This window comes from Aplysia californica, unplaced genomic scaffold, assembly GCF_000002075.1.
Source record: "Aplysia californica isolate F4 #8 unplaced genomic scaffold, AplCal3.0 scaffold00416, whole genome shotgun sequence".
In the NCBI taxonomy this organism is placed as follows: domain Eukaryota; kingdom Metazoa; phylum Mollusca; class Gastropoda; order Aplysiida; family Aplysiidae; genus Aplysia; species Aplysia californica.
The window spans coordinates 637,899-653,176 of record NW_004797686.1 but is presented as its reverse complement, the minus strand read 5'-3'; the positions used below and the strand labels follow the sequence as shown (position 1 = coordinate 653,176).

General features: G+C 39.8%; 1 protein-coding gene across 1 annotated transcript in view; it reads right to left on the bottom strand.

Moving 5' to 3' along the window:
• Window positions 1-5,609: 5,609 nt before the first annotated feature.
• Window positions 5,610-15,278, bottom strand: part of LOC106012568 — a 17,149-nt gene continuing 7,480 nt past the window's right edge. The window contains exons 4-9 of the mRNA XM_035971317.1: window positions 14,059-14,149; window positions 13,234-13,395; window positions 12,421-12,549; window positions 11,527-11,629; window positions 9,296-9,406; window positions 5,610-6,346 (exon numbers count right to left, since the gene is read on the bottom strand). Coding sequence (XP_035827210.1) covers window positions 6,058-6,346; window positions 9,296-9,406; window positions 11,527-11,629; window positions 12,421-12,549; window positions 13,234-13,395; window positions 14,059-14,149 — 885 coding nt within the window. The 3' untranslated portion in view covers window positions 5,610-6,057. The remainder of the gene's footprint in view (window positions 6,347-9,295; window positions 9,407-11,526; window positions 11,630-12,420; window positions 12,550-13,233; window positions 13,396-14,058; window positions 14,150-15,278) is intronic.

The following is a 15,278-nucleotide window of genomic DNA, read 5'->3' as shown; positions in this document are numbered from 1 at the left end:
CTAGAATTCTAATAAGAATGTGGAGGGGGTTTCAAGGGGGGAGGGGGCACTTTATCCTAATTTGATGTTTTGCTGTTAGGTCTGATATCTCTCGCTCTTTGCGCATCAAATTAAAAAAAATAATTTTAGGCTCAGGAGAAGAAAAAAAAAATCTTCCGGGACCGGGATTCGATTCGATGCCACGCTTGGAAGCGCTGAACACGTAGACAGTAAGTTCGAGTTGCACTGTCTTGTTATTGTATCCAAGCGTCTTTCGACTTAAACTTGCTCAAACTCAAATGATTATGAGAGAAGAACAAGACTACGTCTAGTCTACTTTTGTGCAAACGTCAGAAACAATTGTTAGATCTAATGTAGATCTAGATCTAGATGTAGATGTAGAAATCTAGATCTAGATCTACCCAATATTGATCGGAATAAGACAACGTCATAACAAAAGGAGTCAAATCCTAGGAGGGTTATAAAAAAACTGAGAAAGCTTCCACTCAATTCAGGCAGAACTACAATATTATATTATCATGTAGAAACGATGGCTACTCCATCTAGATCTAGATCTAGTACTGGCGTTTCAAATAGCACGGGAGCTATTCATTCAGAACGCGGCGTTACAAATAGCACGGGAGCTATTTCAGAACGCGGTGTTGCAAATAGCGCCTGCCAAAAAATAAAATAAACAGCATCGTCTAGCTAGATGAAACAATGGTGTTCTAGTAAGCCGTGTGTGTAGCCCTCAGCTGACTCCAACACATCTCGGCGGTATACTACACACCAAGTGGCACATTTTTGCCTTTACTTTCAAAAATGAAGGGGCGGACGAATATGGTAAACAAAAGAAAACACACAAAAGTAATTTAACTTGGTAATCCAGTATTAAATTGCGTTCCACGCGTGAATATTACTAATTTTGGGTTGCTGATCACGAAAATCTTATTATTTTTTTGACTTGGCGAATATTTAGGAAATTTTTGGAATGTATTTTCAACTACGCTTGGGGTAACATCAAAGAAGCCGCTCCCTCGTCATCACTCCTTCAGTTCGCCGGCCGGCAAATAGGCCTATCTGGCGTCGCCAGATATCTGGTGGTTGGACGGAGAACCCTTCAATAGGGCCTATCGAGAGAATTGCTCAGTTTCCACGTGAAATTGACAGGACAGGATGCCGGCCATCCTCTCGATTTCCTACAGTTTGTCGACCAGCGAACTGTACGTCTAAATGGGGCTTTAAGCTGCGTTCACACGGGAGTGGGTGCTATAGAAATGATCTAGATCTACATTACCACATGTATTACTATTGTTTATAAATGGAGAAAAAAAATTTGCTGTATTTTACGATTTGACTAAGTGTTAGCTAAAACAATACCATGCCGGTTATAAAACAGAAAATATCCGAAATAGATCCAAAAACAGATTACCGGTGTATCGAAGGTTTCAAAAGAAAAATAGAACAGGATCTGATTTGATTGGAGCATAAGCTTATTTTGTATTTATAGGTTGTTTCGAAAATCTCTCGTCAATTTTTTTGTTTTTTTATAGACTAAACCTCATACACTTCTAGATTTTTGCTTGAACCAAGTAGGCCTACCCGGTATGTACTAAATTTGGTCAAATTTTATGCCTTCATTTAAAAGTTATTACGAAAACTGAGGGTTCCGTTATTTTGTGTCACGCGTTATCATATTATAAACTCGCCCCAAAAAGTCAAGGAACAGCTTGTGTTTTCACCTGTCAAATTCAAACCTCAATAACTCACAAATTCGTTAAGATCAGTCAACCAAACTTGGCACACGCACTGATGACTAGACACAGTTTGCCTCTACGGCAAATTTGCAAGCACCAGCATCATAGAAACGGCGCAAGGCATTCTGAAACACAGTCGAAAAGAAGGAAAAATTTGCTAAATTTTTCTGACTCAGCAACTTTGGCATAGGGACTGTTAGCTAAGACTAAGCTTGGCACGTGCTAAACAGATGTCTTAGCTGTGAATATTGCTCACTTACAACCCTTTAAAAGCCAGCGTTTTTCAGCCATGTTTCATTACAACACGATGGCCGAACAACGCTCGCTGCCTGACGTCAACAGAGGATGAGCCGTTGCCTGGCTCCAAGATGGCTCCACGTTCCCAGTTGTTACACATCGACTTGGGGTGTCTCCCTCAGTCATATAGAGGCTGCAAGAACGATGGTGAGCGACCAGAAGGGTCCAGGAAAGGCCTCGACCAGGACCGCCCCATTTGACCAACAACAGCATCGACCGGTTCATCGTCAAACAGGCCGTGACGTCACGAACCACCACTGCAAACGACATCAGGGACCAACTACGGGTGACAGCCAATGTCCACGAGAGCGAGGAGACGGTAAGGAACCGTTACCGTAGAGCCAGGTCAGCTTCTCGTGTCCCTGTCAGGCACCCAAGGCACACGCTACCCCACAAAGCAGCTCGCCCGGCGTGGCCTGCTCTCCATTCACAGTCGACACAATGTCAGTGGGACGTCTTCTCGGACGAATCCAGATTCAACCTGCTGCACCCAGACAGGCGAGCCCACGTCTGGAGGCGCCGAGGAGAGCTGTTCCACCCTGAGTGCATCCATCAGGTGGCGCCCTACGGCGGAGGGTCCGTTCTGGTGTATGGAGGCTTCTCAGCTCACCACAAGACCCCCCCCCCTTTTACCACACACAGGGCAATTTGACCGCGGCAAGGTAAAGGGGGAAAAATCCTGAGTCCCCTTGCTGTTCCTCTCCTGCAGCAGATTGGACCCCAGGCTGTACTGCAGGACGACAACGCCACGCCACATCGTGCAAGCATCGTGGGGGACTTCCTGCAGCAGCAGGTGTCACTTGCATGGACTGACCAACTTGTAGTCCGGATTTGAACCCAATAGAGAACCTTTGGGATCATATTGACAGATGGATAAGGAACAACCACCCTCCTGCACAAAACCTTCATCAACTCTTGGGCTACCTCGTCCAGGAGTGCAGAACCTACCCCAACAAGTTCTCTGAAAGCATATCCTGTCCATGCGTCAACGCTGTGCCGAGTGTTTGATCAAACGGAGAGGCTACATCCACTATTGACAATGTCCATGAAGAACTATGGTTGTTCAGACTTTTGAAATCCGACCAGTGCGACTTAAACTCTTTTACATGAACTTCTCGTTGTTGTTGAAATCTGAAATTGTACACCCTTAATCTAGAGAGTCGAAAGCATCTTTTGTGAAAAAATGAATAAATTCGATTAAACTGTTCTTCAATTATCTTTCTTTGAATTTTTGTTCTTTGATTTTTTTGTGCGAGTTTATTGTTAACGTATTCGTGTGTTGTTACTAGTAAATGTTGTTAATAACTTTTGATGAATTTGTATTGTTTGTCATGATTTTTTAAAAGGCTGAGCTGCTTTTATGCTACCGGTACTCAAAATTGTCATGTTTTTTAAACTAAAAATGTTAAGCCCGTATTAATGCGTCTGGGATGGGAAGGTTTGCAATTTTTAGGCGGTTTGACTTGCAATTTTTTGCAATTTTTCTATTTCAAAAATGCAATTTTCCGCGGGGCCAGACAGCTTGAACAACTTACCTATAAATCTCATAAACCATGTTTTTCAACAAACTTTTTTTTTGTTGTTGTTGGGTGTCTCTCATGCTCTAGAGGTTATGGTGTTCGCCTCTCATTCAATAGAGGTCCCGGGTTCGAAACCTGACAGCGATTGAACATTTCTTTAAAAAAACTTTTTCTTTCGCCTCCCTTCCTGCTCTAACCATGGTCCGTCGTCTGCTTTCGACTACACTTTCTGCCCCACCCTCTGGGTTCGTGGTTCTTTCTGAAGCCTTTTTACTGCTACTCCTTGGCTCTTTCTACTACACCCCTGATCTTAGGGTAGGTAAAATCTAATAGCTACCTTTGTGGGATAAGGGCGAAAAAATTTCGGCCGTGAGCAAGTTGCGCATGTTAGAGTTCCCTTGGTGGTCCAAAATCGATTGAGTAGGTTTAGGGCGCCACCACGGCAAAATTCGAAATCAATTCCTACCAAACTAAAAAATTGTTTAGTGTGTCCCGCGTTCTCGTATGTCCTTATTTTTATGCAGTTGCGAGCGCCATAAAACACTTAGCTAACAAAGAAACATTTTAAAATGTTCCTGCCAGTGCCAGCTTCAATAAAAGTGGAAATAAAAAGGGAAGAGGGTTATATAAGTCAATGCAAGGGACGGTACTGTTATTTTTTTTCTTCTCTCTTCTGCTTTCTTTTGAAGGTACATAGTGAAAGGTTTGGTTGCTCCACTCCTAGGGTAGTTTGCCCTAATTAAATATAAAACAGCATTTAAAGAACAGTAACATATTATAAAGCATATATTATATTATTATGCCGTTATTTTCATGAATAGTACATGCAATAGACTTAATGTGCTTGGTTATAATTCCACGCGATTTACGTTCACCGGCGTCTGTGGAGTAGCATTTCATCACGTCACACGCAGAAAACGTGAGCTCGATTTCCAAGCAGATAATTTTTTTTCCAATCAAGTATGTTCATCTGTTTGCTTTGACGTTTTGTCCCTCATAATTAAAAACCCAGGTCGGTCTCGATTGGCAGGGTCAAACCAGACCGTCTCATAAGTGATCTAGCTTGTGCTGATTGGACCATAAAACAGTATTATTTACAATTACAAATTAGGCTACGGCTTTACAATCCCCTATGAGAGTCATCAGATTTGAAGTGATGCCATAGAGTATATAGATCGAGTTCATAGAGCCACACGTAGTATGGTGCAACTGCTGTGTTACACATTTCGGCATTTCGATATAGGCCTACTGTATTTATTATGTAGTGACTCAAGTGAGTACAAATGTAGTGTGGACTGCATTTTGCACACCGTTTACATTTATTGTACAACGAGGCGTGTGTCCTACCCTTTTCCCCTAATGACCATTTCATTTCCAACTTAGTTTTTAGACAGGCCTCGTACTTTGCCTGCGATAGTAGGCCTACATACATGTAATAAAAAGTGAAACATTCACAACGGAAGTTTCTTTATTAAATTGTGAAATCAGCATTGCTAGACATTTAACACAAGAGTTAAAATGGAGACGATGCAAAAACTGCATTGTTTGAATAATGAGAACATAACTGCACGGTGACACACTGAGAATAAATACCACATGCCACTTAGTATCCAATACCGATATAGAATATATGTATTTTTATACTGTGGAAGATAATGAGACATCACGGAATCCCACAGCACAGAGGTTGGTTAACCTCATACGGAGCATGTACGAAGGGACAAGTTGCAGGATTATACATAATGGCCAGCTCACTGACAGTAGTGACAGCTTTGACATCAAGACCAGTGTGAGACAGGGATGTTTACTATCAGCTGTCCTCTTTATCTTGGCAATCGACTGGGTGATGAAGGAAACCACCAGAGGACACAGAAACGGCATACACTGGAACTTATGGACACAGTTGGACGATCTTGACTTTGCAGATGACTGTCACACACACAGGAACAGCTGCACCCCCCCAAAAAAAAACAACAAAAAAACAAACACACAAAAAACTTACAAAGAAAAAAACAACAACAAAAAACAAAACAAAAACAACCCGAACCAATTATAACCAAACCCACTTGTCTATGAAGACCCCCACCCCAAACTCCACCCATCCACCCACCCCTTTTTTATGAAAAACACTCCTATACATAAGGGCCGCCATTTGGTTTTGCAATATTTTTAGTTAAGAATCTTGTGTTGTACTTCATTTCTTCTTTTTCCCCCTCCTAACTGAACCGCATAATCATAAACTCCCCGAGTAATCTGGAATGGAACACCGACATCCTTCGAAAGAACGGATATAATGGCCACAACGTTTTCTTTAAGAAAACGGTAACCTTCTTCGAGTTCTATTTTTGAAGATTTTTACATGGAAGTTTATCTAAAAAAAAACCGAGAAAATGTTTGTGTTTCTGTGTCCGTCGATTCATTGAATTCTTTTATTATGGTTGTGTGTGTGTGTGTGTGTGTGTGTGTGTGTGTGTGTGTGTGTGTGTGTGTGCATGTATGATAATTTAGTAAATGAGCTCAGTGCCAGACTTCCCACTGTCTGAGCTCAAATCCCCAGAACCAGTGGCCGCCATATTAGATGATATTGTTGTTACCTGGGGAATATGGGAAGAAAGAGGAGTTCGGTACTTAAATATTTGTTTCGAATCTTGAGAAAAAAAAGGTCGTGAACTGTTTGAAGGTGACGTTTTCCTGGCGGGTTTTCTGGGCTGATAGACAGGTGGCGCCACATGCCTACCCTGAGCCTCCTGGTGCCATGTGAAGTAATCCACGTAATCCACCAGTCTCACGCCCCTGTGGAGAGGTGAGCGGTAAAAAGTCAGTACACGTAGTATGTACATTTGTACTAGTATGTTTATTACACGAGCATACATACTATATTATTATTATTATTATGTACAATTGCCTTTTCCTTACCATCCCGATATCATTACTACCTGACTTGCTTTCTCCAAACCTTAAAAGAAAATGCAATGACATTATTGTATCTATATTATGCTTAGTCAAATGAACACGTTTTAGTTTAGTTTTAGTGCGAGTTTTATGGCATTTGCATCACAAGTAATTCATATAAATGTCGAAGATTAGAGGTGTTATTAGAGAGTAACATGCTACATAAGAAAAGAAGGAAGGGAGATAAAGATGACAGATGTTTGATAGGAAAGAATGGGCAAACTACACCAGAGCACCCGCAAACCACCCACTCAAACAAATACATAGACAAACAAACAAACAAACAATAAAGAATAATAGGCCATACGTCTACCACTGAATATAATACTATTTTAATGTGTTCATTAATTAAATAATCCAAGTTTTGAAATACCCAGATTTACCGTGTACTTGTAGGATTGCGCTTAATGATAACATTAACCACTTCAATGCTAATAAGACGTTTCCATCTCTACGTTTGAACCGATAAGATAAAATTTTCAAGAGAGATTTATACAAATCTATAATCAGAGCTGGTAGTAACGGAGTACAAGTACTCCGGTACTTGTACTTACGTTACAATTTTCGGTACTTTTACTGTACTCGGGTACATTTTTGAAACCAGTACTTTTACTGTACTCCGATACTTTTTATAAAAGTACTTTTGAGTACTTTTGAGTACTTTTTAAGTACATTTTGAGTACTTTGGTAGCTTAATGAAAGGGTAAGTGCAGGCATTTCTGATCATAATTTACGGAACAAAAACCCGATCAACTGCCAAGAGTTAAAAGTTGAGATCAAAGAACGGCCCGTCGCCTCAAAGATCAGCCACTATCGTGAATGTGATCACAAGCGTTGTAAAACTCCTTGAAACGGTACAGTGTTTGCTCCAGACGGGATCACACCAAGGTGTGAACTGACCGATGCGTTTCTTTTCCCCAAACATCGCACTTGCATCTGACCTCACCACCTAAACCTACATCACTCCCTGGGTGGGTAGGGCCTACAAGTTCGCTCCAGGCGGGATCACATCAAACTGTAAACTCTTCCCTGACCATTGAAAGCAGTTTTTCCCGAATTTGCGAGACAACCTGAATTTTAATTAGTGTGGTCACATCGTAATGGTGCGTAACGACAAAGGAGGTTGGGGGGGGGGGGGGGGGGACTCAATCAGAGATGGAAAGCTAAAATTGTTGGACAGGTAAAGGGGAGGGGCAACTGGATAAACGTAGATAAAGATCTCAAGACTCACGATAGGCTAATGAGTGTGTAATATTATTTATGGCATGCCTCATGCCACTGTGATTGGTAATCAAGGTTGACCACTCTTTGCTTGCCATATGTCATAAATCCACCCAGGGGTCACGTCAGTTCATGGGTCACTGTAGATTCTTCCTTGGCTTCATTGGCTAAGATCCCATATTTTCCTTGCTTCCGAGCACTGGGATCTTAGGCGGAGACTACTGCAGTAGAGAATCTTTGGTTACACTACACTTACTGGACTCTAGGAAACTACTGTGTTCTCAATGTGTATCTAACAATTTTTAGGCTGCCTAAATTTCTTTTAAACTTTTTTTGGGTGGTTTTTGCTTGAGGCTACATTGATTCCTTGAGGATTTGTTAATGAAGAATTCAATGCACTTTTCCATTTCTATGCGGGCCATTTTCATCAATTTTATGTTTTCTTAAGAGCAACTTTGTATCTACATTTTTCAATTTGGATACTCTTTCTGTAGAACTTTCCAACCTCTAGGACTGACTTACATTTGATCACAGTGTCTTGCGCAAACAAGTTCTATTCATAATAGCACTTACCCACTAGTTGCGTCTGTTCGTTTGGGTTGTTTTTTGTTCAACTTCACGGACCATTTCCACCGTTCAGTGCGTACATTGTATATTCAAATGCTTTGTATACTGTTTACATTTTTAGTAATAAATAGCCTAATTTGTCAAATATACTGGATAAATTATAAAATATGATGTTTTGCATAAGCGCTGAAGTGTTTTAGCATATTAGCAGAAAGTACTCAAAATGTACTCGTAAGTACTTTTTTAAAAAGTACTTGTACTCAAGTAATTTTTATAGGAAAGTACTTTTACTGTACTTAAGTACATTTTTTAGATTGTACTTAAATGTGTACTTAAGTACTTTTTAAAAAGTACTTTAACAGCTCTGTCTATAATATCTTTCATGGTTATTTGAGAATAAACAGCTGCATCAGCTGTAATCACATCTTCTAACATTTCCGCTGAAGACCAGTAGAAAACAGGGCAGAGAACCTGTTTTGTGAAATACATGCGAGTGTTTATGTCCAAACAAGAATGAAGAGGTTTGATGATACTAATACAATGTATTTTATCCCGAGTGCCTCAAGCGGTACTTCGTATTATTCTTACGTTGATTGTTCAACGGTGATGATTGTTCAACAGTGATGATAGGTCATGGTGCTGACGTTAGGCCAAAGTGAATTATAGGTATACCCGCGTGTCTTCAAAATGCTACTACATGTACTAATTAATTAAACATGATACGAATAAATAACACAAGAAGGCTCCCTGACTGCAATTTGACAGAGTCATAAATTTAAGATAAAAAAAAAGAGGGGGTGGGGGTGTTGGCGATATATATATATATATATATATATATATATATATATATATATATATATATATATATATATATATATATATATAAACAAAAACAACAACAAACAAACACGATCCACCCCCTCCCCCGATAACTTAGACAAAAAGGTAGGCATTGTGACCAATACCTCATTATGACTACATTCAGTTTTCCGTTTACTTTACCTGGGGGAGGCTGACGTCATTCCCATCCACGGGACCTGCAGGTACGGGTACGCAAATCGCGAAGATTCACGAGCTCTTTTTCTTACTGCCTGACGTTTGAATTCGTTGTATCTACGTTTATGGAAATGATATGTAAAATGTCTCTTTAAATAGCACACACACACACACACACACACACACACACACACACACACACACACACACACACACACACACATACACATGCACACACTGTGTGTGTGTATAGAAGCCAGAGTGAGTAACTTGCGCATACACTATAGACAAACTGGGATATTGATGACATCATGTGGAAACAAAACATGACAATAGATTCTACCTTGCACACATCTTATTGCAGACTTAGAAACAAAACATGACAATAGATTCTACCTTGCACACATCTTATTGCAGACTTAGTCTGTCCACGGGCGTGGCTCACTCAAGAGAATATTTAATAATAATAATAATAATAATAATAATAATAATAATAATAATAATAATAATAATAATAATAAGAGCATTTATATCCCGCCTTTCCCCACAGCATGGGCCCAAGGCGTACATAGGAGAATAAAAACGCATTCTCGTACTAACAGTAACACCATACAAATTCATCATGTGCGCACTTTTTGACAGCAACATTCTTTCAGACAAAAAAAATAATTAAAAAATGCTCATACAAAAAGGCAAAGCTACTGTCCATTAATTAAAATATTTCACTTAAATAGATGGGTTTTGAGTCCCATTTTGAAGGTATCAAGTTTTATTTTATAAAACTGCTCCTTTTTATCTACAAGAACTTATCAGTATATATAAACCAGGGAGAAACCTAAGATCATCAAACGATAACACCCTACTTGTGACACCTGTAAAATCATACTAATCATATGGAGAGAGATCTTTCTCATATCTTGGTCCATTTATGTGGAACAGATTACCCATGAAACTAAGACAAATAAGAACACTTGATAGCTTCAAAAGACATATTAAACATTGTCTGTTCCTACAGGCCTATCCTTCATAAGCTTTTAACGTTATCTTTCATTATATTTGTTCTGTTCCTATGTCTGGATGAAAATAGTCTCTCTCTCTCTCTCTCTCTCTCTCTCTCTCTCTCTCTCTCTCTCTCTCTCTCTCTCTCTCTCTCTCTCTCTCACTCTCTCACTCTCTCTCTCTCTCTCTCTCTCTCACTCTCTCTCTCTCTCTCTCTCTCTCTCTCTCTCTCTCTGTGTGTGTGTGTGTGTGTGTGTGTGTGTGTGTGTGTGTGTGTGTGTGTGTGTGTGTGCATTAATGTATATTGCATGAGAAGAAAGGAAGTAGTAAGAACGGTTTTTGAAAAATGGGTATTCCAATGTAAATCGCATTGGGCTACTTTTTTGGAAATGCGCTATATAAATGTTATATATTATTATTATTATTATTATTATTATTATTATTATTATTATTATTATTATTATTATTATTATTATTATTATTATTATTATTTCGCTCCTCAAAGTATGAGAGAGAGTGTTCCAAACTGTTGGCCCAGAAAAAGAAAAAGCTCTCCCACCATATTTCTTCAGTGACGCACGAGGTATTGAAATTAGTCTAGCGCCACTGGATCTTAGTTCACGTGATGGTGTGTATGGTACGAGTTCTTGAATGTATGTGCGGGACTGGTTAATTTGACCTTTGAAGCATAGTAGGGCTAACTTATATTCTATTCTCGCTTTCAGTGGAAGCCAATGGAACTCTTTAAGTAGGGGAGTCACATGATGGCGTTTTGATTGCTTTAATACTAGCCTGGCAGCATTGTTTTGAATGCGTTGGAGTTTTGCAATTTTTTCTTCGGGTAGGCCAGCGAACAGTGAATTGCAATAATCAATGCGTGACAATATGAAGGCAAACACTAGTTTTTTTGATGGCATCAGTGCTAAGAAATTTCCTTATGTGAGCAATTCTTCTCATTTCTAAGTATGAAATTTTACATAGATGGTTAAGTTGGGTCTCCATGGAAAAGTCTTTGTCTAAGTTTACTGCTAGATTTCATTACAAAGCCAGCGTCTGAGGTTCAAATCCGATTCTGAGCTAAGCCTGTTTAAACAGTATTAGCATAACTCAGTCGTGCAACTCATCCTTTCGGAGTCAGGAGTTTTTAACTGGATAAATATACCAGTATGAATGTAGTGTGCTTTTGTATTGGAGCCTTTTAAAATGTAACGATGTTGATAAATGTGATAAGTTCATACCTGATACAAGCGATGCAAGCCACAGCGATGAGCACCAACAAGAGGAAGCTGACCACAGCTCCAATCGAAGCACCAATGACGGTGCCGATATCCGTGTAATGTTCTGCAATATCACGTATATGGCTGTCAATAATTTATTCTGGTATTACTAGTGGTCACACAGGAGAAGGGACTAAATCTTTGGCCATAGATAGAGGTGGGTACGCAGGATGGTAAGTTGGTTGGTAGAAAGGTTAGAAGGTGGTTAAGTGCATGTAATGTAGGTAGGTAGGTAGATAGGTAGGTAGGTAGGTAGGTCGGTCGGTCGGTCGGTCGGTCGGTCGGTGGGTCAGTCGGTGGGTCAGTGGGTGGGTCGGTTGGTAGGTAGGTAGGTCCATTGGTAGGTAGGCAGGTAAATCGGTCTTTAGGTAGGCTGGTAGGTCGGTCAGTAGGTTGGTCGGTCGGTCGGTAGGTCGGTCGGTAGGTAGGCCTACGTACTTAATTAGATACTGCATATACATTGATAGATACTGCACGGTGCAAAAAACATATGGATCAATTTAGTCATCAGCTAGAAGGACTTCGCTACATGTACTTTATCGAACTTACTTACATAATAATAATTAGCAAGTGATTTTTACTCTTAATGTTAGGATCGATGAAACATGATCTTGAATAATCTTTCTTATTTTCTGTCAGCTGCACAATATGTATTATTCTTGTTGTTGTTGTTGTTGTTGTTGTTTTTGTTGTTAGTTTGTTGTTGTTGTTGTTGTTAGTTTGTTTTTGTTGTTGTTGTTGTTAGTTTGTTGTTGTTGTTGTTGTTGTTGTTGTTTTGGTTTGGCCGTCCCTTGCTTTTTTTGTTTTCAAAGAAATGATGGCAAAATAATAAAAGAAACCAAAAGGATTAGTCACCTCTTCTCAGCTGACAGCGGTCCCCTACGTAGCCCGGCAGGCAGCTGCAGTAGACGTGGACACTGTCCGCCTCGGTCCACAGACATCTCCCCCCGTTATGGCACATGTCAGGATTGGCATTGCAAGGGGCTTACAGAGGGAGGAGAACGGAAAGTAAACTTAATGCTCCTCACTCTCTCTCTCTCTCTCTCTCTCTCTCTCTCTCTCTCTCTCTCTCTCTCTCTCTCTCTCTCTCTCTCTCTCTCTCTCTCTCTCTCTCTCTCTCTCTCTCTCTCTCTGGTGCAGATGGAAGACGCACAACACACAAACAAAAAGTACATGATATTGTCAAAGTAAAAAAACCAAACCAAACTTGCTGCTTACATGAATCAAGCATCTACGTGTACAGTCAATTCTTAACTAAAAACAAAGAACGCCGTTATCTCCTGCGAGTAGAAATTACCTCTGAGTTTTTCAGGCTGTCGGCTCCGCAAAATCGGAGTTAGAACTTAATATGGGGATCTCGTCTTTTAAATGCTGCACATTGTGTGAAAATAGTTGAAACAAACTAAACACGCACACACACACACACACACACACACACACACACACACACACACACACACACGCACACACACACACATACACAGTCGATATTGTCCAAGACGGCCACCCATTGCCGAGGAGAAAATTAATTTTCCTAGACAGGTGGACGTCTCGGACAGAGTCATTGCAATAGAAAAAAAAACGTAAGAAAGAAATGGAAAATGATCGTTTGTACAGGTGCTTGTCTTGTACAGCTGGCCGTTAGAGCAGGTTCAACAATGTACTCACAGACACATTCTTCCATAGACTCTGCTCCCCTGTATCGTGTGGTGGCCGCGCCTTGACAGATTTCACAGCCCACTTGTCCTTTTTTTGGCTGGTACTGTCCTATAGGACATTTCTCACAAGCCTTGGACGTTGTGTTGTGGAAGTGACCGGCTGGGCATTGGGCTGTCGTGATACAGAAGAAAATATGCGGGTAAAAGAGATACACATGCAGGTATACATAAACAATTAAATGATATATTACTCTCATTAAAAGTTAATATAAAAAGAAAAGTAAAGCTGACAATAACAACTTTTCACATCAAATGCATCATTCAACCACATGCAGGACTTTAATTACCAGACCTTTAGAATTAGACAGATGCATACTCGAAAGAGCAATACACATTGATGCTTATTCTTACAATAGCCTTATGCTAGATGTTAACAAAATTATCTTATATCTTTCTTTGTTTGTTTTTAGAGATACATAGTACATATGTTTTTAGAGGTACAGGAAAACGACCACTTTTGATTGTCTCGTGAACTGTTTTTATATGCACAAAGTACAATATTTAGTGAATAATAAAAACATTTGAACGATGACAAGTCAGTCAAATACACATTAGATTGGGATTTATTTAGGCTTCTGTCTTGTAAAGTCCATCAAAGATTGTGAACATTGCACTGGTTACATTAGAGAGGAGAAAATGTTTGTTTTCTTCGGAGGGTGTTACAAAAAACCCACCTTAACGTACTGCTATAAAATTGCTACAGTTTACTAATATTCTAAAGCTGAGGTAACTGAAAAAGACAGGTGAACAAATTACTGAGACATAAAATACTTACTACAGATGTTTTCCATTGCAACCAGACCAGGGTCACACAAGATAACCGTTTCCAGCGTTTTCAAGGTTTGGAATGTTATGCCATATTTGGACTGACGAAAAGAAATATTGATTACCAGAGAAGTTCCATTATTTTCTTATAATATGTTTTCTTGCAAAAAAAAGCAACAACAACGACCAATCCCTACACTCGTAACAAATAAAAACCGTAGCTTCAAGAACCTAAAAAAAACCCCCAACAAAACAAACCCCAGCAAAACCCCCCAAAAAACTCAACCAAAAATATATCTTTAAAAACAGCTAAAATTTGAGAAAGAAAACCCCACAAAAAACCCCAAAACAAAACCCAACCACTTCTAAGACGGTAGGCCCAATATTAATATTAACACTAATAGTAATAGAACTAAGCATGAACAATGATAACAACCCCAATATCGTTTTTCCAAAGTTTCTACATATACTTGCATCAGGGTCGTGTGTAGGCAAAGATAGTACATAACAAGATGGGCCACTCAGCCAAAAAAGTGTCCGCCGGAAGTTCGCTCTTTGGTTCAGATGGCGCTGCAGTCTGTTTTGAAGCTCTCTTTCGTTTTTCCAGAAGAAGAATAGGAATAGCACCTCCTTGCGTGCGCAGATCGACTGCTGTTCATCAGCAGTTCGGGTTCGTTCAGTGTAGAGTTTTAGGTTTTTTAAATTTTAATGACCTCTCGCCTTTCATTCTAAAGTCAAATTAAAGGAAGAAAACAATCACCCTTTCCTCCGGAACTGGTTTTTTGTCAGCGTAACCATTAAAAAAAAGCGTTCTTCCGAAATTTATTCAAAAACTTGCTAGTTTCACTTTGATTTTTAAAACTCAAATAGGGTAACCCTGTTCGCTAAGGGTGCGCTTTTGCGAAGAGGGCGCCACCAAATTTTGAGGACACTTTTTTAATTGGCCCAAAGAGAGAAGTAGTCCCTCTTGTTATGTAGACTCTTTGGTGTAGGCTACATAATATATGTATGTCTGTGTACTGTGTATACGTAAGTGATCATGGTTTGGCTTGCCTTCAGATCAAAGAGTGTGTGAGCTGTGAAAAATTGTTGTTATCGTTGTTGTTGCTGTTTTTGTTTTCCACGATTTTCTGTGGGTGCCATTGATAGACCCTTTGGAGTGCCCTTGTTTCCATCCCTTTGTTGTTTCTGTTAGTGTGTGTGTGTGTGTGTGTGTGTGTGTGTGTGTGT